The 11,639-nt window shown below is 36.5% G+C and overlaps 1 protein-coding gene across 1 annotated transcript; it reads right to left on the reverse strand.

Moving 5' to 3' along the window:
* Positions 1-219: 219 nt before the first annotated feature.
* On the reverse strand, positions 220-11,413 carry LOC108377205 (division abnormally delayed protein-like; the record flags this gene model as incomplete). The annotated part of the gene is given in 9 exon segments (XM_017633463.1): positions 220-577; positions 665-809; positions 884-1,091; positions 2,013-2,185; positions 10,399-10,588; positions 10,698-10,837; positions 10,839-11,123; positions 11,126-11,165; positions 11,283-11,413. Coding segments are annotated over 9 exon segments (1,494 nt in total), but the record flags the coding sequence as incomplete, so codon positions are not given.
* Positions 11,414-11,639: the final 226 nt, after the last annotated feature.

Below are 11,639 nucleotides of genomic sequence, written 5' to 3' on the forward strand. Positions count from 1 at the left end.
TTATATGTAAGTTTGTATATCCTACGTAGCGTATGTTCGCAATAAATCTGTACGCACCTATACTAGTATACAATATTGTTAAACAGAGTTGCACTCTCCACATTCAATTTTTATGTACTCGCTTGCATATCAACATACATATTTACATGCAAGTATGTATGTATACATACATATAGCGCGTATATCTAAACTAAATTGTTAATTAAATTTTTTAGTTTTTTGTGTGTTTCCTTTGTCCGGCGTCGTCGTTCATACATACATATACATATATATAAATTAATTATACATAGTATTCCTAAAGTGAAACAAATTTAGTTTGTTTGCATTCCCCATCATCCACATTTATTGCTGGCGAGCTGCGCTGTGTGCGTTGCGTTGCGTTGCATTGTTGGCGTTTAGCTTCTGCTTCGCAAAAGGGCTGTGAATGTGACTAGTACTGCGGCGCCGGCCAGCAGCGAGCTCAGGCGGCTGGGACACGCGGCGGTGAGCGCCGTCGCCGCGGATTCTTGACGTGGCTCGATTTCATTGTTGGTGTTCTCGGTTGGACCCAACGGATCGAATGGCGATGAGGTGGCACCTGTAAAGCGAATTGAAAAGTATGAAATAATTGAAAATGCTTTTTAGATTTGTATATGTATGTATGGTATGTATGTTTGTGTCCTACCATCGCCAGATCCATCGCCTGAGCCATTCTGGTTGCCGTATTCCTCGTCATCCATGTCGTCGGGCATGTGGCCGCCGGAGCCCTCCTCATCGTGGCGCGCCATATCGCTCTGTATGTCAGAGTATGAACGCGTGGTGGATGGTATCTAAGTGGGATAATAACGACGATTATGAATACGTATGTATTATTTTTCGCATTTTTGGCGCGCGCTCGACTTACCGCCGTTCCGATGTTCTTGCGCACCTTGATCAACTTGTCCACCAGTTCATTCAATTTCGTCGATTGCGAGCTTGGCACCAGCGGCACCTCGGGATTGTACCGTTGTGTGTCTACACCTTGGGTCATCACTAGTTGGGTGTAGTCGCCAACACGATCGCCTGTCCAACAGTTGTGATCATTTCGTTGGATGTCATCGTCTTCGCACACACTGTGCAAGCATAACAAAGTGGAAAATAGAGAATAGAAGAAAAAAAAAAATGAATGAAAGATTTGATTGTCATCTATTTCATTTAATTTTCTATTATTTAAATCTAGAAAATATCGATTTTAATTGTTGTGTCGTCGAAATTCTGTAAGAATAACAAAATCCTAAAGCCCAAATGTTAACATCTTTTGTTCGTGGCACCCGCGACAGCATACATGCCGTCTTTCGGCCCAAACCAGCGCCGCCCATGAAAGTGGTAAGTTTTTAAATATGTATGTATATGTACATACGACTCCTATATGTATGTAATTCAAAACTATGATCTTTTTAAAAAATCTGCATTTCAATCCTTTCCCTGATTTCACCAATCAACCATCATCGCATCATCGGTCGTTCGTTGGTTCGATGCCCTGCTTTAGTCATGCATGTCCATGTCCAACAAGGAGATGATCTGTGACGTTATATTTTTCAGCGCAGCTATTTTAGCGCCTCTCTACTATACTGTGTTGCGCGATCTTCTGCGCAAGATTCGGAATGTAAATTACAAAATAGTACGTGTAAAAAATTAACGGTAATAAAAGTATTACAGTAATGTTTTAGTACAAAAACTTAAGATCTCTGTGTTTCATTTATTAGCCGACTTCAAAAAAAAGGAGAAGGTTATCAGTTCGTCGGAATATATATCTACATATTTTTTTTTATGTATGTTACCGCGTTACTTTGAACCACGTTAACCGATTACGATAATTCTTCTATCGTGTCTCACAGGTCGTTCCATACTAATTTGGTTGAGATCCGATCTTTGGATCATGAAAAAATTAACGGTACTCTTAAATTTGTATATAAGAATTGTAGTCCGTTGTGTTTTTTTGCTTAAAAACTACTTGTTATACAATTGTCTACAATTCTTGTGCAAGTACTCACTTGTTAACGATGTTCGAGTAGAATTCCTTGGATTTGTCTATGGTTGATTGGAAGTGCAGAATTTCCGCATCCGGTGGGGTTGCCCATTTAATGTTGTGTGGCTGCAGAGGGCGTAGATCATTGTCCGCTGTTAGTGAGGGCAAAAGTTTTGGCGTGCCGCATGTTTTCTTAACCTGCGAGATGAAAAGAAAAAAAAAAATTTAAATAATTGGAATAGTGACTAAGGTTAGTTTCGAGAACTATTTAAAAATTTACTTTATATAAGGCTCCCAAATAAGATCCCTAGTCTCCGCTGGAGCTAAACTCGGTGTAGATTGTTCGATTCAAGAGGAAATGCATTTATCGAACTTTGACCCTAGTGGCCTTCAGACTAGAGATGGGCGCGGGACTAAATATTCAACACCGATCACACCTATCCCGATATGAAATTTTTCGGTCCCGAAGACAAAGTTTTTTAGATTTGTACGGCGGGTCCCCTGGGCCCCAACAACAATCACTAAAAAAATGCACACGTCTTTCTCTTTCTCGAATATTCCGCTTTCGTCATTCTGAAATATCTGCCGTTCATTTTTGTCTCGGTATAATTTTAAAAGGTGCTAGTTTCATATAGCGTTTTATCAGGGGCCTATTTCATAAAAGTGACAGGTGCGACAATGGTCGATTTTTTTTATAAAATTTCACTGCCAGAATTGTTGGCGACATTTTTCATGTTTCATATACGTTTGTAGGCAACTGTGAAAATTTTTGGAAAACGACAGTGATAATATGGAATATTGTTGACAATTGTGCTGACAATTGTCACTCTAACAAAATTGTCGTGACAATGGCGACAAAACCAAAACCAAATATGGTAATTGCGCGCATTCCATTACTTTTCAATAATTTGAATGTTTCTTAAAACTAAAATAATGCAAATGCAATTGTTACATATGATTTACATATAAATTTCATATGACTGGCGACAATTTTGTCAACGACAATTTTAAAACCCGTAAATGACAATTTGTCCCATTTTCAATGGAATTTCTCATGGAATTTAAGAGGTGGTGACAATTGTTTTTATGAAACAAAACACCCACACCACCAAACTGTCGAATTGTCACGGACAACGTGGAAATGCCTGTCGTTACAAAATTATCATTGTCGCTTTATGAAATGGGCTCCAGGAGTGTCGATACCGTCCATCCCGGCCATTTTAAAATTAGTACGTTTACGGTCTGGTTGGTTTAGCTCAGTGGGACCAACCAAAAAACAAGGACGTGCGTACTTTTTTCTTAATTGATATGATTATCGACATAATAAACTTTACGCTTTTTCAAGCGGATAACCTTTCCTTGTGGGGTTGCCCCAAACATATGGTACTATATCTCAAAGACCGAAAAATTTCAACTAAAGACAATAAAGTAAAAATGTGAGAGCTTCCACATCCGAATGCCGGTTTTCCACGCTTAGTTTGAGAAATTTTCAACGCAGTTAAAGAAGAACAATGTTCAAAAGTTATTAACTTGGAGGCTCCACAGACGTTTCGTATGTATGTCACACACGCAGGCATTTTTTTGAGTACACAGTTGCCACATCTAATGGTATCTTTGTAATGAAAATGTCCAAGTTGCAGCATGGTCATGCCACACACAGCCAATTAAAATCTAATAAACATGAATACATGCAGTGGTGGCATTGTGGCATTCGGACGCAGTCAACAGATCACGGACGACTAACTGTTCGCATCGAAGTATCCCACAGTTTTTCGATGGCTCATTGATGCATGCATAAGCAGATATGTATTTATGTAGGTACACTCGTGCGACATATGTACATACATGCACATACGGTCATTGTTAAGCGTCCATATATGTATGTACATATATCAATGGACAACACCACCATCACTATCGAGTGGAAAATATTTGAAAATTCTGGCTTTGAGGGCTGGTGCGGTTATGCAGTCGCAGTGATTGCTGTTGTTTGGTGTAATTTACGAAAATGTAAACATTGGCCAGGTAATAACGATTTGTGGTGCATAATAATGAATGGGCACCTAAGCTTTTGTTTGTTGGGATGTATGTATGTATGTACGTACGTGGAGTTGTGTGTATATACCCAGTACGGAAAGGAAATTGTTTAAATATTGATGCTCCACCAGTTTTTTACCCACCACAACTAATTGAAGATCTGACTTTCTTCCTTGGAACGAACTGTTTACTTTGACATGGCGAAGTCCTAGAAAGTAGTCAATTATGCGACTCTGCATTTGAGTTCAACTGCTGTAAAATGCATTTGGCTTAAAACACTTCAAAGTCAGTATGTTTCTTTTGCAGATGTCTTTTCAACCAATTTAAAATTACTTAGTATTAAATACTGAAATAGTTAATTGCCCAAAGTTAGATGATTTTTCAATTAATTTTGAATTATGTATTTGCAAAGTTATCAAAAGTGTAAGGACAGAGTGAATAATGGACTAGTCTACGAATCCAACGGGCAAAACGCATCTACCAGATTTTATAGAACTTTTAAGTCAGCTACGGTAAAATACAATATTCAGACGGAGACGGAACAATACGAATCTATAGGGGAAATATATATTTTCGATTCGTTTGCATTCAGTAGACATCTAACGGGTTTTGCAATAAGGGCGGTGAGATATTGAAATGTAATGGAATTTAAAGAAGCTGTGTGCGAGGTATCAACGAAAGTCTTTTTGTATTTGAAAGGCATGCGAATGCCATTATGTATGGAACCCAAGTTCGCTTAAATTTCTGTCACGGCTTCTTAAGGTAGTGGATTATGATCGCTTTAAGCCCGTTTATTAGCATAGAGATGCGACTTTAGGAAATGCCATTTGGTGCCATGGTGATTTGGCATTAGTGAGTACAAAATAAATGGTAGGTTAGACAGACACCATGAAAACGGACATCGCCGTGAGAGGTCGCCAAAATCGCCAACCGTGGCCACGATGCAGGGACATAAAGAAGGCGCCTTCCGCGGACAGCATCCACCCTTTCGCTGACGTCACATTGTTATTTTTGCGCACTAGCGATGAATATTAAATTTTCATATTGTAACTATTTGTCGAAAAGTTGTACCTAAAAGTAGAAAAACGGTGCCTAAAAAGTAAACATGTATTTTTATGTGCATACATTTTTGATAGTTGGTTGACTACATCTTCCTTCTGTACCATATAAACTTTAGGATTTACATAAATCAATATTGTACCTAAAATAATAGCTTTTATTTAACTTCGGGGTATTCTGAATTATAGAGAAATTTTACACGCTTCGATTCTTTTATGAAATTTCTGAAGAAAATCGGTAAAGAAATCAAAATAATGCCGCTATGTGAACAATTTCTTGCAGATTTTTTTCAGAATTTTCTTTATTTTTCGTACGGAAATTTCTTTACGAGTTCGTGACAACCACTTCATATAGTTTTCTTCGTAAAAAATCGTTACGAAAATGAGATACTCCTAAATATTTCGTCAAGATTTCGGGAACTTTGGTTTGCAGGGTAATAACAAAACAAATCAAAAACTCTTTATTTTTTGCACTTCGCGGCACCTTCTTAAATTATTGGTAATGTGAATGAAAGAATTTTCAAATGAAAACTTTACGATATGAAGAATAGTAAAGAATAGACAAACAAATACAAATTCTGCCTGAAAAAGTATTTAGAACAAAAAAACAAAATACTATTGTTAAATGGATTTGCATTTTAAATACTTTAAATCTCTGAAAGTAAGTGCCAACCACCACACTTCAATCTTTGCGATTTGAAGCTGAGAAAATCAACACATCCACAAAAAATGCGAGGAAAAGGATGAAAGAAATGGTATTTAGTGTACACATTCAGAGCTACCAGATAAATTCCTGTCCATAATCCAGAATATCTTGACATGAGGAAGACCATCAAATACATACTACACAAAGAGCATAAAAGAAATTCGTAAAAAATGTTACAGTTTTGCATTCCGCAATAGAACTGTGTAATCGTCGCTTTCTATAGATAACTGCCTCTGTACTTACGTATGTATGTACATATGTATGTTTGTAAATATGTAGTGCACACGTCGGCCATTATGCATACATATTTCTGAATGTGGATTTATTCTGCATTTCGCAAATACAATCATCAAAGCATATTTACTAAGTAAAACTATTTTATTAAGTATTCTCAAGTAAATGCAAACACTACCTACTTCATCCCATCAGCACTTATGGATTGTATGTACATACATGTGCCATACCAAAGTACTCAAGTTTATGATTAAGAGCACACTTTCCGGCATTACAACGATGGCGCACAATGAAAATTATAAATTTAATTCAAACTTGACATTCAGACAATGAAAAACAAACAAAATAAAAAATGAAAACAACATCAACAACAATACAATCTATCTACTCAACACGTAAAGTGTACTTAAATGCTTATAAGCACAGGAAGCGGCGATGTGGCTCGCTGCTCATGCAACTTACGAGTTTATAAATTGAATGCATTTTCAGTGCAACGTGCCACAAGCTTTAGGCTGTCTGCAATGCTGCATAGTTATAGTAGTTATGCCGATTGTATATGTATGTGTGCTACTGTCGCACTGAATATAATCTCGATTTTATTTAACGAATTCGCATTGTTTTTATAGACATATACCGATATCCCTACAATGCAGATGCGTTGTTTGAAAGCTTAATATGAAGGTGGACTTTATTTACACATTTTCCAATGTACTTGAACTTATTCGATGATAGTAGCATTCGTTGTGTGCTTAAGAATTTAAAACCATCGACGATATATTAAACTGGCTGAGAGTAGTGTGCAAAGCAGTACTGCTATATTCGTTCGTGTTCCATGGTCGGGCAAAGTTATACTCAAATATCTTTAAATATAAATATCCCGCCTCTTTCTACCTCCGAATAGCGTCAAAAAGGCATTAAAGATTTGTTGGCTGACAAAAAAAATTACGACCATTTAAGCACACCCTAATGCACATATGAGCATTGGTGCATTTGCATTGAAAAACAAAGCGACAACTGAAAAAACTGACGCCCATTTAAAACTCATCATTCCACAGGCCCACCCACTGCTACCCATTTTAATAAAAATACAACTGAGTCATATTTTTTTTTTGTAAACCAAACTGTTAAACATGCAAACAGTTTAATCGTTTGAAGAAAAGTGCACAGTTAGGTGCAATTATTTTCAATTACCTACAACAGAACATCATACGGGTAAGCTTCCTCTCACCTTACTCTCGCCTCTGCCACTCTCCTGCGGCAGCAACCTATGCGCGTCAACAGCTTTGTTCGGCATCGAAAAGTAGTGGCACCACGTTGGCGGATTAGTTCACATTTTTGCATACATTTTGTAGTGTTTTACTTGCAACATTCGCACCCAACCCGAATTGCTAGAGGTCAAATAAATGTGCACTAATCAATCATCGTCGAGGCGCTTTCATAATTTATCAAAGTGGCAATAAAATCGCAAGCAGCAGGCGCTTCAGCAGAGGAGGCTAACGAAAAAATATGTAGTATGTGAACATTCTTATGCACACCAAAAATCTTTGCTACCCCGCTTCTGAGCAGCTTAATTTATTTCCTTGTCTGCGGTGAAAACTAAAACAATTAGAATGATTTTTATCATAAGTAGAGCAGCGGCACATAAAAGGGAATGTGGCGAAGAGCGCGGGGCAACAATTTGTTTTCTCGTTTTCTTTTTTTTTTTTAGTTAAATAATAAAAGATTGATTAGAAGATAGATGCCCATGAGTCTGTTATGGAGCCGCTTGAGCTTTAAATCAGCGATGGGCAGAGAGAGCTTTTACTCAGAACGCGCCTATACAAAATGTATAAAAAGCTTAAAAGAGCTTTTCCCGCGGGCAAGGCATCGCCCATAACCGCTTTAAATAAATAATAAGGAATACGCAATTTTTTCTCACTTCAAAAACGATTTCTCGTAAGTACGGGAAAGATAGAACTTTCCATAATCGTTTAAAAATATCACTCGTTTGCTGAAAGAACGTCATAATCCAAAGAACAATGGTTTACAATCAGTATGCAGCAATTACCGTCAACCATTTTTTTTTTTATATAACGATATCTGTTAATTGTGTCCCATTAGAAAATAATATTTTTTTTTTACTCTTTTTTGTACTTTGCTTAGCAGCCGTAACTAGGAAACAATTACTCTTTGGTAAAAGCGTGGATCAAAATTATGGCTTGATGACTGCTTTGGCCTCTGAGTTAAATTTTACGATTACATTTTTTGTGGTTTTTAACCTACTTTAAGTCCCCTCTGTGATAGTGGCCTTTAAGAGGAAAAACCAGACAAAACTTTTTTTTTAAATTTTTTTGATTTTTCGAGTTGTGGCCTTCTTACAGTAAACAAACGATATGTATTTATTAGATACAATGATCTTCAGAAAGTTTGTAAATTTGCATTTCCATAAAATACAAAACTGCATAAATATGTACATATGTATATACAGTGACTCAAACAAATGACTACGTGCTAATTTTATTTAAATATTCGCAATGTTTTTTGAGCTAATTTTTTGTTTGTTAATTTTTCTATAAATATATATCCAAAATTTAGGAAAACTCAACAAATTTAGATCAAAATTTAAATTTTTTAATCTGAATCTTTAGAACATTTTTGGGTATGCAATTTTATAGCCCATACAATTTTAGTCTAATGAAGTGCAAGTTTTAAACGGCTAAAAAATCTCGTTGATTTTTCAGAATTTTTTTTTTTGAGACTACTTTTTCGGTTATATAACAAATGCACTTTACAAAAACTGACGTTGATTTTTTGAAATTTTTTTGCTAACGGTCTCTCACGTTTTATTTCATAAGAATTGCATGCTTATATGGAAAAAAGTTCAAAAATCTGTCACCAAAAAAGATGTTTCAAAAATCAACGGGATTTTTTAGCCGCTTGAAACTTGCCCTTCATTAAACAAAAATTATTTGGGCTATAAAGCTGCATACCCGCAAATGTTCTAAAGATTCAGATTAAAAAGTTTAAATTTTGATGAAAATTGGTTGAATTCCCCTAAATTTTGTATAAAGTTTGAAACGTTTAGACGGTACTTTTATAGAAAAATGACTAAAAAAAATTAAGCTCGAAAAACATTGCGAATATTTAAAAAAAAAATCGACACGTGATCATTTGTTTGAGTCACTGTATGTATTTAGAATGCAAGGCCAGCTTCCGTATGGGCTCAAATAATTAAATAGATCTCATTTACATTTACAAGTATTTAGTATTCCAACAGTGTTCATTCTCTCCATTCGATTCCTCTGTAGCCGTTAATGCCTTTCGATTTTTAAGGGAAAAATACTTGCACCGAAAAATCTACAATCGAAAGGCAGAGATAAAAGCTGGAACATTTGCTCCACTTCGATCCTTGCAATTTGGCAAGGGTAAGGCAAAAATTTGCAAAGAAAAAATCAAAAAACAAAATTAAATGGGGGCGAGTTTTTTCCGCCATTACCTTTACTTTCAACTGCATTGGGAAATAAAAATATTGGCAAAGCTGGCAATTTAATTAAAGCAAGAACCGGCGACAATTCGATGACCTACCGGTGCAGCCTTCGAAGGTAGGCAAAGCATCAATCAATGGCGGATTAGGGTGACACAACAATTCTGCTGAAAATAAAAGCTTTTTTCTTGATTTTTTTTTTTGACGAAAAATTATCTATATAAAAAACCGTAAACGCTTATTTTGACTGCTTTAACATTTGCTAAACAATTTACTATTAAAATTGCCATAAAAGCTGCTATAAAGTTTCCTTTAAAAATGCTAAACAAATTTCCTGTTAAGTAAAGCAATTTTTAAACAAAAATTACTTATTAAAAAAAACAACAAAGTATTTTGAACGTTTTAAAATAGGCTATAAAATTCACTTTTTAAGTTGCCTTAAAATTTTCTACAAAAGTTGGCATAATAGTCGCTAAAAAGTTTGTATAAAAATACCAAAACATCCCCTGCAAAGTAGAGATATTCAGTGCTTAGTATTTAAGCAGGAAAAGCATTTATAGTTGTAGGCGAAAATAACTTTGATTAATATTGGCCCACTCTAATGTTGAGCCCTCAAACTTTGTGACAATGTATTCACACACGTATTCAAGTACAAAATATCAAAAGGCGCTCAACGTGGGAACAAGGAGGAATCGTAGTAATTAAAATGTAGCAGTAAATATTTTATTCGTGTAGGTTAACGGGGTCAAAATGTGGTAGTAACAGTAAAGAATACGTAGATATCTTTGTTTCAAGAAAAAAGGGTTTAACGGGTCAGCAAAATTTCCAGACTTGATGGGAAATTGTCGGATTTAATTCCAGAGATCAATGACCGCAACAACAAATACTCAATACCGAGTGCATCTCAACTTACCTTCATTTCTAGGTTAGGTCCATTCTCCATAGCCCGCATAATGGTTTCGGACAACTTTATATCCAGCTGCTTGATTGTTGTTACAATGCCACTGTCCGATCGTATGTGCGTCGTCACTAAATTTTGTATAGCATCCACCACATTCGACCAAGGGCTATCCAATACGCCAGCGTATTGAGCCGAGCAGCCACTGTAAAGAGGAAGAGAGAGACAATAATAGTAATACATAAAAAAAAAATCCTTGAAAATTTCAATCATTTCGCGCTTCCGCCAATCCAATCCAAAATGCTCGCACTCACCGCAGCACATTCATGCAGTAGCTGTAGCACGCTTTCACTTGTGTCTTCTGATATCCATTACAGCTCGGACAGTAGCTCATCTTGAGCAAATGCTTCTGACAGTTGTCGGTCAGATACATGGCATACAATTCATCAGTCTCAGCTAAGCACTTCAGCGCTCTGTTGCAGTGAATTCAAGAAGATGCTCGCCGTTTGTACGCTTTGAAGCAAATTGCGTTTGATCTCCTTGGGTATGCTGCCGAATGGTTGCAGATCGTCGAATGTGTGCTTCAAGCAATTGATATAATCCTCATGTAATTCGCCATAATTATCCTTGCTCAAGTGCACCGCCTGATGATAGGCTACCGGAAAGAGATTCACAAAGAATTTCTGTATGGCATCTTCTAGATTGCTCAGGTTGTTGCCGCTGCTGCTGCTGCTGCTGCGCTGCCGGTGTTGATACCATTACTATTCGCATTCCTCAAGTGGCTGTAAGTAAGAGCAAAAGAAAACGTGGGGAAAAGCATTAAATGAACGATTTGATAAGAAAAGCAGATGGAATGAGTCAAAGTGGATTGGACTGGAAGTTTTATGTTGTTGACTTACTTCATGATCTCCGAATAGAGCTGACGTATCAATTCGCTGGACTGAGGCACCATGCGTCGGTATACTTGGGAAAATACCGCCAAGGTCTTATTCTCAGACTGCTCTGCTAGTTCAAGGACATGACCTGGAAAAGAAAAAATTAAATTGAATTATAAGTCTAGACAATCTTGGTTTCGTATGTTGAAACTGATATCAAGTAAATAGGTACTAAAAGAAAACTTGAGAAGCTTAATAATTTTATAAATCGCAAGAGTTCGATAGCGACATTCTTGTACAATCTGGGGATTTGGCCCCCCAAAAGTTAATACTATGGGTTGATTTTACTCGCGCCAATAAAATATACATATCTATGTATAT

This window comes from Rhagoletis zephyria, unplaced genomic scaffold, assembly GCF_001687245.7.
Source record: "Rhagoletis zephyria isolate East Lansing unplaced genomic scaffold, Rhagoletis_zephyria_1.1 Rzeph_scaffold_11665, whole genome shotgun sequence".
In the NCBI taxonomy this organism is placed as follows: Eukaryota; Metazoa; Arthropoda; class Insecta; order Diptera; family Tephritidae; genus Rhagoletis; species Rhagoletis zephyria.